Source organism: Sorex araneus, chromosome 5 (assembly GCF_027595985.1).
Source record: "Sorex araneus isolate mSorAra2 chromosome 5, mSorAra2.pri, whole genome shotgun sequence".
NCBI lineage: Eukaryota > Metazoa > Chordata > Mammalia > Eulipotyphla > Soricidae > Sorex > Sorex araneus.
Genome location: NC_073306.1, coordinates 94,464,458 through 94,483,315, shown reverse-complemented (window position 1 = coordinate 94,483,315; position 18,858 = coordinate 94,464,458). Strand labels below are relative to the sequence as shown.

At 42.8% G+C, this 18,858-nt stretch overlaps 1 protein-coding gene across 2 annotated transcripts in view; it reads right to left on the bottom strand.

The window, feature by feature from the left end:
• TRIM33 (tripartite motif containing 33) overlaps nucleotides 1-18,858 on the bottom strand; it is a 115,744-nt gene that overhangs the window by 58,774 nt on the left and 38,112 nt on the right. For both annotated transcript variants that reach the window (XM_012934423.2, XM_055138069.1), the window contains exons 2-4: nucleotides 16,154-16,272; nucleotides 14,213-14,357; nucleotides 13,941-14,073 (exon numbers count right to left, since the gene is read on the bottom strand). In XM_012934423.2, the coding sequence (XP_012789877.2) occupies nucleotides 13,941-14,073; nucleotides 14,213-14,357; nucleotides 16,154-16,272 (397 nt within the window). The remainder of the gene's footprint in view (nucleotides 1-13,940; nucleotides 14,074-14,212; nucleotides 14,358-16,153; nucleotides 16,273-18,858) is intronic.

Here is an 18,858-nt window from a genome sequence, read left to right as displayed (position 1 = left end):
CCCCTAAGCCCAGGCCAGCGTCCGGGATGTACATGCACAAGATGGGGTTATGTAGGCTTACCAAAGAGCAGCGGCCATGAGGTGGACACTGGAAGAGAGAAACTAGAGGTCAAGCAGTTCTGGGAGAGAGAATTCCAGCTGAGCCAGTGGGGATGAAGATTTGCTCACCTCCCTGGGCATCTACCTGAGAAACCAGAAAGGCCACACCTTAAAGAAAGGACTGTACTTGGAGTAAGTTCCAGCCTACACCTATCCTGTCCTCACACGCCTAGAATACCAAGTCATCAAAGATCCTCCAAGAAACAGAGTTTAGATCCCACCGAGTTAAAAAGGCTCGGGAAACATCTTGGACTTTGCACAGATATTCCCTAACAAAATGAAGTCAAAACTTACTTAAGAGCAAAGTGATGAGAGACATGATTTCTGAGAATAATCAACAATCTGCAGTGGCTGATAAAAGAAGTTTCTACAATGTATCACTCACAGGTTCCAAATCTCAGTAACACAACTCAGCAGACAGGTATAGAAACTGACAAGGAGATAGGCCAGACATTGTACTTAGCAAAGACTTTGAATGTGCTGATGAATATTTAAATCAAAATGTATATGCGAACATGTCCTCAACGAGTAAGCTGACATAAAATCTGTGAGAAACTCAAACTATGAAAAAAGAAATAAGAAAATTCTTAAGTACAATAACTTAACCCAAAGACTCACTAAATGAACTGTTACAAACGGGAAACACCTTCAAGAAAGGGTGAGTGAAAATGAATACAAATGAAAAAGTATATAAGGTCTGAAAAAGAAACAAAATAAAGAAAAAACAAAAGATCATCCCAGGGGCAGGGGAGACCCCCACCTGCCAAAATAGAGCCCCAGCAGCCAAAAACCTCCAAAACCCCATAGCCACTAGGCTCACGGAAGGACTCCAGGCTCAATCAGGAATGAATCTGTTGAAAAACTCAGGTATGCAACTTTTGTGACCGAAATCTCCAGGCTCTCATGGAGTCGGGGGTACGCAACCACCCCCATAGCCCAGTTTTCTGGGAGATGGGAGGAACGTCCATGAACTGCCTCTGGCACCATGAAGCTCATTAACAGCATGATCCAGAGACTAATAAATCTCAGAAGAGAGCACCAGCTGCTGAGATGCCTCTGGATCACAAAGTCACCATCCTGTTAAAATTTTAATTCCAGCTGTATCACCATTCCTAAAATTTTTAAATTCCTGGAGCGCACGGCCACGACATCTCAAACTCTACCCCACTGACACCACTGATGTACCAGGAGTAGCACACCACACTGGATAGGATGTAACGTAGAAGGCAACCAATCTCGATTAAGAAAATATTAGCACACAAGGCTTACCCTGAAACAGCACATTAGTAATCCCTTATGCAAGGGATTAATGACTTCATAATGAGATACAACAATCTTCACTTGCTTTCTTCTAAGGAAATCCTTTTCTTAAATCATTTTTTGCAAATTATCCATAACAAGCAATACGAAAGAAATTATTCAGGGCCTGCTATCAGAGCAAGCTTGGGTGGGAAAATTCAAAATAATGGCGAGAAGGTATAATGAAGGTAGGACTAGTGTTGGAATATTGAATGTTAATAATTGTAAACAACCTTATCAAAATAAAATAAAGTTTAAGAAAAACAAGAATTAAACAGATTGGCCAATGCAAGGGAACTTTTAAAAAGAGAAGGAAGAAAAGAACCTCCAAAACCTGTGTAATGTGAAATCAGTGGTGCAAAAGTAGAGAGAGAGTATGGGGAATATTGTCTGCCATAGAGGAAGGAGGAGGGTGGGAAAGGAGGGGGTATACCCGGGATATTGGTGGTGGGGAATGTGCACTGGTGGAGGGATGGGTGTTTGATCATTGTGAGATTGTAAACATGAAAGCTTGTAACTATCTCACGGTGATTCAATAAAATTTTTTAAAAAATTAAAAATAAATAAAATTAAAAAATAATAATAAAAAAATCAGTGGTGCAACTAGAAATACAGGGGGAATATAGTAATAATATAGGGGGAAATTTTAAAGAAAAAAAATGGTCAAATTCCTAAATTTGATGAAAACCATGACAGAGATAAATGCCGCTCAGTAAAGCACACACAATATAATAAAATATATGTGTTTATATGATACCATCAAATCATAAGATAAAGTTCAGAGAAAGTGTTAAAAGCAGGTAACGATTCCCCACACAGTATTCAAGGAAGGACAATATGACTGAATCAGTGAATGAGATCTGAATACAAAGCAATGATGATTTTTAAATATTTTTTTTAAGTAAATACATTTTATTTAGAGGTTTCTGAGGGAAGGAGGAAGGGATAAGTGGGAGAGAGAATAGTAAGAATAACGCACTCAAGAGAGAACGCGGGCTTCTCCAAGGGTGGAGGAAGCCCCTACATATAACCGAGCTTTAGACACAAAAGCATGAAAGTACACATCTCAAGAGGGAAGATGCGGGCGACACATGTGCTCGGCCACATGGGCACAAGCATCACATGGGCTCAGGCAGCATATGCGCCCAATTTTTAAATATTTTAAAACTGCCAACAAAGACTCCTGTAATAAATATAAAAACCCATCTAAATCTGAGCATTTCAACACTAATCAGAAACTGACAGCATTCACTGTAAACAAACCTATGCACAATAATAGAAGCCAAAAGATGCTCTTCAGGAAATCAGAAGATAACTTACATACAGGAAGGGACAACGACAAACAAAAACATCACCAGAGACATGTGTAAAACACCCCAAGCTCTAATTCTTCCCGTCTCCTAACATCCTTACAAGACTGTCAAATGGTCCCAAGCAGCAACAATTGCAGCCCTGGTGGCCCTGAGCCACAGGTGATCCATGATCCAGTGCAGTGCAGGAGCCCAGCAACTGCGCATGCCCAGGGCCTCCCCACCTAGCACTGAACTGTGGAGCCAGCTGGTCAAACAACCACAGGAGTGCAACTCCCACCACCCCAAAACCCTGTTGGGTTTTATTATTTAAAAATAAATAAATAACAGAAACAAACATTAAGGGGGGACCTGATCGTACAGCAGTAAGGTTGTCCTGCACATGTCCAACCCAAATCTGATCCCCGGCAGCCTGTGATCCCCTGAGCTTCATCAGGAGTGATCCCTGAGTACAAAGCCTGGAGAAGGCCTGAATACCTCTTGGTGTGGTCCCCAAACCAAACCAAAACAACACCAACAAAAAAGGGGTCTAGAAAATAACTAAAAAAAAACTTTGGCCTTGGGTCAAATCCCCAACATGGTACCCCAAGCAAACCTTTGCAAATAGCCCCCCAAAACTGGCAGGGTGACCCCCCAGAATGTGGGGGGAAGACACAACAAAAAGCATGGTAGGGTAATGTGGTTGTTTTTTTTTAAAGTGGGGGGGCTAGAGCGACAGAACAGCGGTAGGGCATTTGCCTTGCACACGGCTGACCTGGGTTCCATTGCCAGCATCCCATATGGTCTCCAGAGCACCACCAAGAGTAATTCCTGAGTGCATGTGCCAGGAGTAATCACGAGTATCGTTGGGTGTGACCCAAAAAGCAAAAAAAACAAACAAAAAATGCTCTGGGGAACAGAGTAATAATACCGTAGCAGTTAGGGCTTGCATGCATCCAACCCAGGTTCAATTCCCAGCATCCCATATGGTCCCTGAAGCAGCACCAGGAGTTATTCCTGAATGCAGAGCCATGAGTGACCCCTGAGCACTACTAGGTGCAGCCCAAAAAAAAACAGAACAAAAAGAGCGAGCATTAGTACAAAGGATGAGGGCTTAATAAACTGAATTATTTTTTTATACTACTGCTGTTTTTATGAAGTGAGGAACTGCATTTCAAGCAGACCACATATGATTAGTTCTAGAGCAATCTCTAAAACAACAAAGATATATAGTGTTAAAGTTAAAATAGGGTGAAAGGGACAGATGAAGGCTCAGCCTCAGTTCAACCCTGCACAGCACAGATGTCCATGAGTATCAGGAGTAAGCCAAGAGCACAGCCAGGTGCAGGCAAACACAGCCCCTGCAAGGTCAAAAGCAAATATGAAATGAAATATCTAAAAATTCTCCTGACTTCAAAGATGCCAGAACAAACATAGTAAATGAGAAACACGAAATGTAAACATATGCTTAAATCTAACCAAAACAATGATCACCTTGAACATACTATTTCAATGGCCAGAGAGATAGTCCAGTGGGTGGGGTGCATGCCTTCCTCGTGACCAACCAGGGCTTCATCTCTGACATACGACATGATCCCTCAATTACTGAATGCAGAGTCAGGAGTAACCCCTGAGCATCTCCCAGTGTGCACCCCCCCCCCAAAAAAAAAAAACCCTTAATGTTTCAACTGACAACAAGTGCTTCCAATTGAGAAATAGCAATTTGGGGGCTAGAGATCTTGTTGTACAGGGGTTAAGGTGTCTGCCTTCAAGTAGTTTAATACCTGACAACAAATATGATCCCCTTCAAAACACTGTTATGAATAACCTGAACAAAGTCAAGAGTAAGCCCTGAGCACTGGTTGGGGTGGGGTGGGGTGGGGCAGTGAAAGAAGGAAAGAGGAGGGAAGGGGAGTAGAGAAGTGAGGAAGAGGGAGAAGGAGAGAGAGTGGCTAGTCACTCATCTCCCCATGTATTCACACGGTGAGCACAGGACTGTCCCCTGAGCAGCTCCCTGGATGCTGTCCCCTGACTCCTCCACAGAGAACTTCCTCTGTCCCCAAAGCACCTCCAAGAGTAATTTCCAAGCACCAAGCTCAGGTATGGCCCCCAAACCAAATAAATAAGTAAACATTTCTCGAAATATCAGAAACGGCAGGTCCTTGATCATGCACACAATCTAAAACAGGATTTATTAAAAGTCAGCACACAATTGATAACTCCTATATGCAGACTGCTCTACTTCTCATATCTAATTTTCACATATGTAATAAATATTTGTGGAATGGATAAATGTGTGTCAACTTTGTGTCAAATACTATTCCAAGCTCTTGGAACTCAATGCATAAAACAAAGAAGTTCAGAGTTTCAAGGAGATAGATAGTACAGGGAGTAATGTGTGCCCCTAAACCCAAGAGGAGTGATCCCTAATCCAGAGCAAGGAGTAAGGCCAGGTGCACTGGAGCAAGGCGTAAGCACTGCCATATGTGCCCCAAACAAAAATAAACATAAATTAAACAAAGATACCTACTCACATAAATATACTCTAATGGGAAGAACACAAAAAAGATGCATTTAGTAAATTAAAGAATGTTGAAAAAGTGCTACATTAAAGAGAACAAGAAGGATAAAGATAACTAGGAGTTAAAGAACAAGTTTCCATTTTACATACAGTGATCAGAGTTGGGCTCATTTACAAAGCTCCATTGAAAGAGAAACCTGATGCAGATATATAGGTCAGCTATGCAAAAAAGGGGAACAAGGATTTCCTACCCAAAGGGAGAGCTGCAACCCCCTGGCCCTTTCCAGCATAGCCAGGAAGCCTGTACAGTAGTGGAGAGAGGGAGGCTGTCTGAGATAAAGTTCACTCATATTTGGCTGCAGTAACTCTTCTACTGTGACTTAAACTACTAGTTTAAATAAAGGAGGTGACTGGGACTGACTTCAGTGATTGTACTAGAAAACAAAATGAAGTAGGGTAATACTAGAATTGAGGAGAAGGTTTAGGAGACTATTCAGTAACCCAGCAAAGAAATGATCGAGGAGACCAAAACAGTGGTATGAAACTTAAAAGCGACAAGAGCAGTAAGTGGTAAAACTGGTGGATTTTGAAGGTGGAGTCAAATGATATTTTGGAATCTTGGATTTGGGAATGAGAAAGCATCAATTCTGAGAATGGTGTCAACTTTTCTGGCCCATAAAACAGACAGATAAAGAAAGCAACTGCTACAAAATGAGACACAATGTACGACTGTTGATGAAAACAGTTCAATTTTGGTCTGAATTCAAGTATTCAATTTGAGAAGACACACTCAAGTAAAGATGGTGCAGTGCGTAAAAACACAACAAGAGAAGACGACCCAGCGGGGCTCTATCTCTCCCGTTGCCGGCATTCGGTAGTCTCCAGCCGCTTCCCCCACCCTGGGGAGGTTGATGGCGATGATGAGGCAGGTGAAGGAAGGAAGAAGGCCAAACTGGTTGCTCGATCAGTTTATTTCATTCTCTCTCTCTGCTTCTCTCCCGGTTCTTGATCTCTCTCTGGATCTTCCTCTAATTCCCTTTCAGCCCCGCTCGCTCACTTCTTTCACCTTCCTTGTGCTGTGCTTATGTGTGTGCCACTGTGCTCTCTTCATCTGCCTCTCTGTGTCTGTCTCTCTGCATCTGTCTCTCTGTGTCTTGGGTCTTCTTCTTCTTTTTTTTTTTTTTTTTTTGCTTTTTGGGTCACACCCGGCGATGCACAGGGCTCACTCCTGGCTCATGCACTCAGGAATCACCCCTGGCGGTGCTCAGGAGATCATATGGGATGCTGGGATTCGAACCTGGGTCGGCTGCGTGCAAGGCAAACGCCCTACCCACTGTGCTATCACTCCAGCCCCGTGTCTTCTTCTTCTAACTCCTTCTTCTGTCTCTTCTAGCTCTGTCCTCCTTGTCTTCTTTCTCCCCTATCCCCATCTCTTCTATCTCCCCTCAGTGCCCCACAGTCTTAGTTTATATAGCAAATTACATAGGGTGGTGACACAAAGGTGGGCTGAACATTAACAAATAAAGAAGAGTAAAATCATTTCTCGAGGAGATTAACAAAATCTCATCTAAGGAAATTTCATCTAAGGAGATCCACTCAAGGGTGTGTCAGGGTGTGAGCTAGTAATCTACTTAAATAGTTATAGTAAATCTACTTCTAATATTTCTAACACTGTTATTCTGTATGAGCACAGTAAGAGATATAAAGTTTGGTTTTTCCTGAGGACATCTCCAGACCACAGTCCTCAGGCCAGGTTAGTCTTCCTAACCCCAGCAGGATCCTAATCTCGTCGTTACTTTTGGATCATGACAGCATTGTCCATGATCATGCCCTCAACTTATAGTTGAGTATTGTGGCACTTTGGCCTGGCCCATTTTGATGTCAGGGTAGCACATAACTCACCGCTTGCCCTGGATCCTTCCTGTCCCTCGTCGGGATCCTGCTTTTGGGGTGCGAGGAACTGAGGGCAACTTGAGTTAAGAAAGCAGATGCCCAGGAGTAAATATTATTGGAGTCAATCAACTCCCAAGTTACAAGCACAATATTGTCTTCCTGTGTCCATACAGAAAGGACATTGCTTTAAGGTAAACTATGTTCTCTAAGGCAAGGCTAAAAGGACAAACCCCATGTTATCCTACAGTGCAGTACAAAGAATCAAATAGCCTGAAAGTTTAAGAGAGTACTCTGCTAAAAATGTTAATTTAAAATTATCAGCATATCTGGGGCCGGAGTGATAGCACAGCGGGTAGGGCGTTTGCCTTGCACGCGGCCAACCCGGGTTCGATCCCCGGCATCCCATATGGTCCCCCAAGCACCGCCAGGAGTAACCCCTGAGCATCGCTGGGTGTGACCCAAAAAGCAAAAAATATATATATAAAGTTATCAGCATATCGATCATATTTTTTTTTGTTTGTTTTTTGGGTCACACCCGGCGATGCACAGGGGTTACTCCTGGCTCTTCACTCAGGAATTACCCCTTGCGGTGCTCAGGGGACCATATGGGATGCTGGGATTAGAACCCGGGTTGGCCGCGTGCAAGGCAAACGCCCTACCCGCTGTGCTATCGCTCCAGCCCTTCGATCATATTTTAAGTACAGGTGCTTGGTAGAAAATCGGATAGAGGGAATCCATAAAAGATCTTTTCTGATAGTTTCGATATTCTCAATGAAGTACAAAGCAATGCCAATATCTATCCTCTAAATTAAAAAAAAAAAAAGGCCAAACACTTAAAGACAAGAAAAGGTATGAAAAAAAGGAAAAAAACGGGGATATGGTGCTGCCAGCAGGTCAACCTGTACCTGCAGGGCGAGTGCATCAGTATCCTGGTAGTGCCTTCAGGCCTCCTGATACCCCAGGACTGCCACTGTGCCTATGGCCAGACCCCAACAACTTGGGTTCAAGTTTACCAAGAAATTAAACGGCCAAAAGTTAGGAGTATGGGAGCCACACCCACAAACCACCTCTGGTTCAGCTATACAAGTTCATTTACTGGCCTTATTTCAGACACCTATAGATAAATCTTGAAGGGATCAAAAGCCAGTTAATCTGGCTGAATCTCAAACATGAAAGCTCTATCTCACGGTGATACAATTAAAAAAAAAAAGTAACGGAGTTCATCCCCAATTCAATCAGCTTAATCAATGGCTGAACAAATAGCAGTACTCCTACATTACTTAAAAAGAAAAAAGAAAAATGCATAGTATGACTGTCAGCCACATTTAAGGTCCACTTGAAATACATGGCTATAAACTGAGGATAAGGGAAATAAGTGCTATTATGCATTTTAATCTTCCTACATAAGCATGGCATGAGGTAAGTGGTAAAACTGGTGGAAGAGGGGAAAATTCACTGGATTTTCCAAAAGCAAGTTCAACCAAGTTGGATACAGGAGTCAAGCTGAAACAAGGGGAAATGATCAGCCATGAAATTTAAATGGACAAAGGGTTAGGTGAAGATATAAAGAATGGATTTTTGGGACGGGTTCCCGAACTTTGTATGAGGAAAGCATAAGCACAAGTGTATAAATCTGTAACTGTGCCCTCACAGTGATTCACTAATTAAAAATAAATAAATTAATTAATTAATTAAAAAAAAAGAATGGATTTTTTGTGAAAGGGCAGTACAATCATGATCAAAACTAGTCATGAAGACATGAAGGCCTTATGTGTATAATCCTGGGTTTGATCCCAGGCACTGCAAATTAAGAAGTAACCGTGGAGCTGTAGCACTAAATAAACTGAGCAACAGTGATGGGGAGGTGCTTGCAGAGAAAGGCTTGAGAGCGAATGTGACTCTCAGAAATCACAACTAGTGTATGACCATAGAAGCCTGTGGTAGTATAAAGGACAAAAGCACTAGAAAGAAGATCAAAGAACACCAAGATGGGTTACTGAAAGATCAAATCTATGTATCTTAAAATTGCCAGGGAAAAAAAGACAGTAAGAGTATTCTGGGGCAGGAGAGAAACTGACACAGAAGGGAGGGTGCCTGCCTTTCTTCCTGCCAACCCATTTTCCAAACCCTGACACAACACATGGTTGCCCAGACACCCCCAGCACTAGGGTCAATCCTCAATCCTCAACCCTAGTAACCCGAGTAACCCGAGTAACCCGAGCTCACTTGGAGGGCAGGGATGGAGGGTGGGCTCCAGCAGAGATAGTACAGCGCGAGAGCCTTGCATAGAGCCAACCTGGCTCAATCCCCAGGACCCCTTAGGGCTCCCTGAGCACCACACCAGGAATGATCCTGAGTGCAGAGCCAGGAGTAACCCCTAAGTACTACCAGGTGTGGTCCCCCCAAAAAAAACAAACAAAAAAACAATATCAGTACTATCCTGCCCCAGGATGAATAAGACAGACCCTGAGACCTGCTCTTCTTCTGCTCTGGTGAGGACAGGAGTGTCACTGCTCCACCTGCTAAACTGCAGGCCTAAAGCCACCTCAGAGACTGAGGACCTGAGATCAGTGGTAGAGCACATGCTTCACTTGCATGAGACCCTGGGTTAACTCAGCAGCACTCCATCCCCACACTCTTTCATCCCCAAAATCATATACACAATAAGGCAACACTTACACCACCACTCTTCCCGTAGTTCTGTATCATATGTAACCTAGTATTATCGTAAATCAGCTTTTGTTACCACGAGGCCTTAAAACTTAACTATAGATCCCCTGAATAGCATGCCTTCACAGAATCTTCTTGCAGATAATTCATGTTTCTCCTCCCAGAAAACCCAAAACCCCAGCGTGCCTGCTGTATCTCTATCTCAAACCACACACATTAGCAGATCTCTGTATCATAATTTCAGGCAGCAAATACCACTCAGAACACACAGGACCCGATTACATTTTACTATCTCCAATGTCAGAAAGTTAATCAAGACCAATATTACTACTTGTCTTAATTACTGAAAAGTCCCCTAATAGTCACCCGGTTCTGTCCTCACGCTGCCTTTAATCTCTCCTAACCAGGGGCTGGAGCGATAGCATAGTGGGTAGGGCGTTTGCCTTGCACTCGGCTGACCCGGGTTCGATTCCTCCATCCCTCTCGGAGAACCGGGCAAGCTACCGAGAGTATCCCGCCCGCACAGCAGAGCCTGGCAAGCTACCGGCAGCGTATTCATATGCCAAAAACAGTAACAACAAGTCTCACAATGGAGACATTACTGGTGCCCGCTCGAGCAAATCAATGAACAACGGGAAAACAGTGCAGTGCTAGAGTGCTACCCCCTACCCCCAACCTCAGCATTTGCTCCTATGAGCCACACTCAAACATAATTTTCAGTATTATAATTCATTCAGACTAAAATACACAGTAAAACTCCTGGGGTGCTGCTTTAAGCAGCTACTGGGCTTTTCTGACGAGAAAATCTCTGGATGCAGTAGTGAAATATGCACCAATGAAGAAGAAAGGAAGATACTAGGAAAACTCAAAGAATGCTGTTCTGAACACTTAAACATTGATGGATTACAGGAACCTCTGAAGGGTATTTACAAAGGGAGAGAAGTAAACTACAGCAAAATAATCCTTGCAATAATTCATTAGTATTAATTTGACAGAGTAAATCTCAAAGCACAGAGACCAAGTACAAAGACAGTAACAGGAACCTCAGCTTTTAAGTTCATTGAAAGTTCATTTCTTAAATTTATCCATGAATTCAGCAATTCAATCTGTGAAACAAAAGGAAATACTCAAAATTACTGAGACTTGTCAAAGAAACAGCACAGAAGTTTGCAAGCAGACACCCCTGGAACCACAGAGCCACACATGGGCCCCGAGCACTGCCAGGAGTCATCGCTGAGCATGAGCCAGGATGATGGCCCCGGAACAGGTGGTGTGAGCCATACTCCCTCCACCAGCACCAAAAAGGAGATAATTATTAACTTACATATAACTGGGAAGTGGGGGAGAATATGAACATGGTAAAAGGAAGGGATACATTTAAAAGTTAAACTCTGAAGTAGTACCAGCAGAAACATAGTTACATGGGAAACCTTCCTTTATTTCTTGGCTTCTGACCATCAAAGGCGTGCACATGGCATGCAAGCGCAGCACTCCGAGGTAAAGACACTCATCTTCTGTGGAAGGGCCTGAGACTCACCCCAGGGCTCCCACACAATTCCCCGCTTTCTGGGATGAAGGGGGAAGGGTGTGGGCTCAGGGCTTATACCTGACTCTGCATTCAGGAATTAAGCCTGGTGGTGCTTGGGGGAACCATATGGGGTGCCGGGAATTGAACCAGGCCGATCTCTGGAAGAGAAGTGGCGGCCACCTGCACTAATGAGAACACAAACCTTGGGGCGCAACGATGAGCTGTGTGCCAGCACCATATGCTTCGCGTAGGATCCTCAGAAGCTGTGTCTCCTGGAGAGCACCAAAACTAAGATGCGTGAGCACCCCAGCCAAGAGTGCAACCCTCAGCAATTGTGTGTGTGCGCTGAGGGCTGCCCCCACTGGGGCACTGCCAAAAAGGAGTTCTAGGAATCCGAGGCAAGCCTCACAACCCCAAGGGTGCAAAGGGAAAGAGCCTTCATCATCCCAGTAGCCACAGCAAAGGGACAGATGAAAAACCATGCTAACAGAAAACAAAGATAACCAATCTAATGTCTCACTCAGCCTCCTCACCCAGCTGATACCTTCACAGTAGCCAAGAAGACGGGGGAAGAGAGGAAAAGAGAAAAGAGAGAAAGAAAAAGAGGGAGAGAGGAAAATGCTGGCTTTCATGGGGAGGGATGTGTGGGGGCATCCATGCATGTGGTTGGCTTCCCTGAGGGGAGCTGCAGGCACAAGGTGCAGTAAGACACACAGCACCAGGATGCCATCAGTATGATGAAGCAATGCTCCTCCAAACCAAAACCCAGACACTTTTCGAAAAGGGGAAGGCAAAAGGCTAGCGACAGGCCCGCCACTCCCGATCCATCTACCGTGAGTTTTCTTGCCTGTGAGATTCTCAGCAAGTCAAGCTGCTGCCTGTCCCGCGTCCAAGTGCCCAGGGTGGAGTACCAGAGCTAGGGGGATCTGGGCCTCTCCCACAGTATCTGATTGCCCAGATCCCGTTACTCCCCACAATGATGCCATTACTAAGAAATGGATAAACAAACCATGCTTTCCCCCCAATAAAAACTTTTAATATACTTTTAAAATGTTATTTTAAGAAAATATAATTCGCCCTATGATAAAGGCAGTCATTAGATTGATTACTTCAAGTAAATTTTCAGCCAACTTTCAGGTAAGATGGAACATTTTCAAACAAATCAAAGAAAGGTTTAAAGCACCACTCTATATAAATATTCTGTATAACAGTAGGAATTATGAAAAAGAACATTACCTTATGTAGTCAACTGTGAGAGATTCCACATATTATATTCTATATTTTATGTAAGTAGCAGAAAATAAGCATATAGACTAAAACCCTAGCTCTACCACTCATAATGAAAATGTGTACATGGTGCTCACGTTGCCAATGAGAAGCTTCCGCTCCAGTACCTTCTCTTGGTCTGTATGAACTAAATAAATATGGAGCACTCAGAAAGCGGCAGGAACGAATTATGAATGTGCCATGTATCAGCGATTAGGAACAATTAAGAGGATTCTACTGACTATTGGGTAAAAGAAAAGCTCTATGAGTTCCTACAGTTAAGGAATACATTTAAAGTGCTGATAATTCAACTTAGTCTACCCTTTCTTTGAAACAGATGCCATAAAAAGTTGAAATTTCACTGGAGGGTTTTATTTTATGACTAGAAATTTCTGTGTAATTTCATAATAGTTTGGAATTAACAGGTGAACAGTATTGAATTCTGAGGGTAAACTGTTGAAATATATACGTATGCATAAAAAAATTATACAATGCTAACTGTCACTGTCATCCTGTTGCTCATCGATTTGTTTGAGCAGGCACCGGTAACGTCTCTCATTGTGAGATTTATTGTTACTCTTTTCGGCATACGGAATACGACCCGGGTAGTTTGCCAGGCTCTGTCATGTGGGCGCAATACTCTTGGTAGCTTGTCGGGTTCTCCAAGAGGGGCGGAGGAATCGAACATGGGTCGGCTGCGTGAAAGGCGAGCGCCCTACTGCTGTGCTATTGCTCCAGCCCACAATGCTAACTTAGCTAATATAAATTCCCCATTTTCCTACAAATTATTTATCTAAGATGAGAAACAGTATATTTATGCTTTGATGCTAAAATGATTATCATTGGGGCTGGAGGATAGCACAGCGAGTAGGGCACTGGCCTTGCACGCAGCCAAGCCAGGTTCAATTCCCAGCATCCCATATGGTCCCTCCAGCACAACTAGGAGTGATTCCAGAGTGCAGAGCCAAGAGAATAACCCGAGAATAGCCGGGTGTACCCAAAAAGGGGGAAAAAAAATTAAAATAAGAGATTATCATTTAGCCACATCCATGAAACCACTACCCTTTTAGAGGACAGCCCAAAGTATAAATAATATAGTATAGTTGATGATTATCTGAATAAGAGGAATAGCAAACAGAAATAACATAACTACAACTGTGCAAAGCCAAAAATCCATGATATATATTTTAACAAATATTAGTAACTAGAAATGAGAAAACCAGTTAGTTACCAAAGTAAATCCTGTTTTGAGTAATAAAATATATGTAAAATTAAGACTCAAAATGTTAATAAAATTATGAAGCAATTACTTCACTTGGGAAAATAATTTCGTAAGAATGTTTCAGTATTTCCATAGGCAGTGCAACTGCTGTACCTATGTTCCTTGTGCTCCAGCAGCTGACAGTCTCTACATGTTAGTCTGTCACATGTTTCACAGAAAAGTTTCAACTGTTCCTGTTTGTGCACAGGGCAGAAAACTGGACGCTGGCCAGATGCTCCAACAGACTCTGCAGCAAAATAAAAGACAGTTTAAACTAAATAAAATTTGGGGGCAGATTCTTATGGGTATCCAAAGCTTATTACGTAGCTATGTTGCAGAAGCAAAAAGTAACTTAATGTTAATTATTAAATCTGCTTCTATCTTACCTGAGACATCTTCTTTCTTCCTGATCAAGTGATCTTTAGTGAATTTCACTCTTTGATGTGCTTCAATACATGTCTTACATAGCCATTCTCCACATTCTACACAAAAGCCAACCGCACTTGCATTGTCTTCACAACTAGTACATACCTTAAAAAGGAAATAAATACTGATACACAGTTTATAAAACACAGATTTGTGTTTTTTTAAAAAAGCACACAGCTTTCTAATATTTACTATTTGCTATCAAGTATTTACCAATTCAAGCACCTGGTATAAAATTATTTTGTTACCCATTTACCTTCAAATTAAATACTTTTTCATCCAAATTAAATATTCTGGTGGGTAAAAATCTAAGTATCAGAACACAAAAGCTATATAAGATTTGAACTTTTAAGCAATGACTGTAAGTCTCATTTAATAAATGTATAAAAAATAAACTATCATTCATTTTCCATTTTAAAGTTGGGACTATAACAGGACCACCATCACTGTCACTGTATCACTATCATCCTAATGCTCATCAATTTGCTGGAGCGGGCACCAGTAACATCTCCAATAAGACTTGTTGTTACTGTTTTTGGCATATCCAATACTTCACGAGTAGTTTGCAAGGCTCTGCCGTGCGGGCGAGAAGGACGGAGGAATCAAGCCCGGGTCGGCCTCGTGCAAGGCAAATGCCCTACCAGCTGTGCTATAACTCTTCTACCAAAACAATAAATAAGTCGTTGAAAAGAAATCAGTTATTTAAAATCAGCATCTAGAATTTTTTAAGGAACTCATCAGTGAGAGGGATTGCTCTACCTGGGACACGGAGATGATTGGAGAAGCACACAGTATTGTTTAAATTGATTTATTGGGCCTTGCCTCATATAGCTGTGCTCAAGGTTTACTCCTAGCCCTGTACTCAGGGATCCCTCCTGACGAACTCAGAGAACCATACGCCATACGCGGTGCTGGGGGTCAAACCTGAGTGATAAGCGATCACTCTGGCCCCAGCACAAGCTAATATTACCGAAAGAAGTGGAAGTACGGACTCCAAGATCAGCATTAGCTTAAAAAAAATTTTTTTAATTTGGGGGAAATTGTTTGGGCCACACCCAGCTGTGTTCAGGACTTACTCCCAGCTCTGTGCTCAGGGATCACTCCTGGTAATATTTAGAGAACTATATGCAATGCCAGAGGATTGAGCTAAAGCTGGCCATGAAGCATTAGTTTTGAACTATATTTATTACCAAGACAGCATCCATTAATGTTGGTTCAGATTAAATAAATGTCCACATTAAACCTGAAACTGGGGGGGCTGGATAGATAGCACAGTGGGTAGGGTGTTTGCCTTGCATGCAGCTGACCTGGGTTCGATTCCCAGCATCCCATATGGTCCCGAGGAGTAGCAATTCCTGAGAGCAAAGCCAGGGGTAGGGGATGGAGCGATAGCACAGCGGGTAGGGCGTTTGCCTTGCATTCGACCCACCCAGGTTCGATTCCCAGCATCCCATATGGTCCCCTGCACCGTCAGGAGTAATTCCTGAGTGCAGAGCCAGGAGTAACCCCTGTGCATCGCCAGGTGTGACCCAAAAAGCAAAAAAAAAAAAAAGCCAGGAGTAACCCCTGTACATTGCCAAGTGTGACCCAAAAAAGCAAAAAAATAAATAAACCTAGAACTGGAATAGTCACCTAAATGTCTGTTTATATTTATTCCCAGACATATCACCCATTTCCATCTATTCTGTCATTTACTTATTAATCTTCCTTGGTATCTGCCCTGCCCCTGGTTCTCCTGAGCACAGCTGCGGGGATCTATGGTATATGCCAACAGGTGTGAAGGCCTAAAAGTGTATCTGTGAAGAGCAGGACCACCATAAAGTATAAAACTATCCAAACACAATTCTCTACAGTTTGCATACTAATATTGAAATAGAAGTAAGAAAATCTGAGAAGCATACCTGTTCTGATTTTTCATCAGAACTGCTTGGGGCTTCAGAAGTATCCTTCACAAAATAATTATCCACAAGGTCTATCTGTCTGCATTCTTGGCGACACACTGGACACCGTATTACACCAACTGCAACAAAGAATAGTCATGTGAGAAAATACCCTTCAGAAAAAATAAAAGTGCATATGACACTATAGATAATGAAAGAAATGGGCTTTAAGATTTAAGCATGAAAGCTTGTAACTATCTCACAGTGATTCAATAAAATTTGAAAAATTTAAAAAAAAAAAGAGTTAAGCATGGGAGTGACGTGGTGTGCAGGAGATCATAGGATGGGGGTGTTACCAGCACGCTCTCTGCCCAGATGAGATCCGGAGCACACAAAACGGCCCCCTCTGCTCCTTAAAGACTATGATCCAGTAGGTCTACTAACCCATTTTGGCACCCAGCGGCTTCTTATAGAAATTATCTAGATTGTGAACTAAGCTAAAATATCAGAAATCCAAAACCGCGCAGCCACAACAGCATATAATCTCCATTCTCAGCAATGGAAAACAAATTATCAAATGATTCCTTTTCAGCAGGTTTGACTGTTGGGGGAAAATTTCAATAATAATAGTGAGTTCTCTGTTGAAATATTTAATGTATTCAAAGTATAGAGAGAATAAAATGAAGATCATTAGCCACTCAGGTGTTGGCGGGGGGGGCGGGGGGGGGGAGATTTGGGGTTCTTGGTGGTGGAACATGTGCACTGGTGAAGGGATGGGGGTTTGATCATTATATGACTGAGACTTAAACCTGAAAGCTTTGTAACTTTTTACACAGTGATTCAATAAAACAAAAATTAAAAAAAAGAGTTAAGCATGGGCCGAAGCCAGAGTCCAGCAGGGAGGGCGCTTGCCTTGCATGCAGCAGACTGGGGGTTGATCCCCAGAGTCCCATATGGTTCCCCCACGCGCTGCCAGCAATAAGTAAGCCCTAAACACAGCCAGATGTGGCCAAAAAAAGTAAAATATTCTGAGTAAATACCCTACATTTAGGAAAAGAAAATAAAGAAATTTTTTTTTGTTTTTTATTCCTAAAAAAAAACAGGAAAAGAAAATACCCAGTGAAATATGGGGTAGGATTTTCTCTATTCTATTGGTTGGCTGAACAATAGATTCCCCAAAAGTATAGGAGCTACTCCCAGAGACGCCACCTTTCCATGTCACATCACAAAACAAAAGGAATTCAAAATGATATTAAATTAAGGACTCTGAAACTGGATTATTCAGCCATCCAAAGGGCGCTCTTCAAGGGGCGCTGGAGAAGGGCTCTCTGAGGAGCCAGGAGCAGCTCCCAGACTGTGCAAGTGCTCTGCGTGCTGGAGGCTGTTGTGGGAGCACAACAGTCTGACCCTGCACAACAGTCCTGGAGTAGCAGCCCTTATGCACCACCGGCTGTGGCCCAAAACTAACAATAATAACGAGAGGGTGACTAATAATGAAAGCAAAGATTCATGCAATGCACTCTGGATCCAAGAATGGAAAATACACTGGAAGCTGAAAAACACTAGGAAATGAATTCTCTACTCAGAACCTCCCAAAGGAATCAGACCTACTACACATTTTACTCCAAACTGGCAAAGCTTAGCAAGTAAACATTAGTCTCTGTAACAGCATGAAAATAAAATGTCTACTTTTTTTAATGCCACCATGTTTATGGCACCTCGTGGGGTGGTGGGCGGGGGGACTCGAAGCTGCTCCTTAAAGACTATTGCTTAAAGTGCTCCACTACAGCGAGTGGAGCACTTGCCATACTTGAGGCCAACCCAGGGTGAATCCCCCGTACCACTATGATCCCAAGTCACCAGGAGTAAGCCCTGAGCATCCCTGGTATACCCCCACCCCCAAACGAAGAAAGAATACTGTCAATTAACAAAGAGTCTACCATATTGTCAGTCACAAAACTGAGCATAAAGGATAAAAGACACCTCTGCTGACAATAAGGCATTCAAGACTAGTCTATAACTTTTGTTAGTTTTGAGCCCACACCCAATGATGCTCAGAACTTACTCTTCAGTCTGCACTCTTCACTCCTAGAGGGCTCAAGGGACAATTTGGGATGCCAAGGACCAAGCCTGGCAAACCTGGGTTAGCCATATGCAAGACAAGCATACTAACTGCTGCACTAGCACTCCAGCCTTGGTATATAATGTTTAGGGTTCCATCCACCCAGTGGTGCTCAGGACTTACTCCTGGCTTTGTGCGGGAATCACTCCTTTTATTTTGGCCTTTTTTTTGCTTTTGCTTTTTGGGTCACACCCAGTGATGCTCAGGGTTACTCCTGACTCTGTGCTCAGGAATTACTCCTGGAGGTGCTTGGGGGACTATATGGGATGCTGGTAATCGAACCTAGGTCAGCTGCATGCATTGCAAACCGCCATACCTGCTATCACTCTAGCCCCAGGAATCACTCCTTAAGGTGATAAGGAGCAGCATGCTGGTGCCAGGGATCAAATCACAGTTGTCAGCAAGCAAAAGGCAAGTGCCTTATCCACTGTACTATTTCTCTGGCCCCTGAAATTTTTAGTTTATACCATGCACAACTGTAAAAAGTGCCGTAATAGGTAAAACAGTCCCTAAGAGTCTTAAAGGCAGAAACACAGAATCTTACAGTGGGTCAAATGAAAAATGTAAACATAAAAAAAAAATCTTAAAGAGAGAAATATCTTTG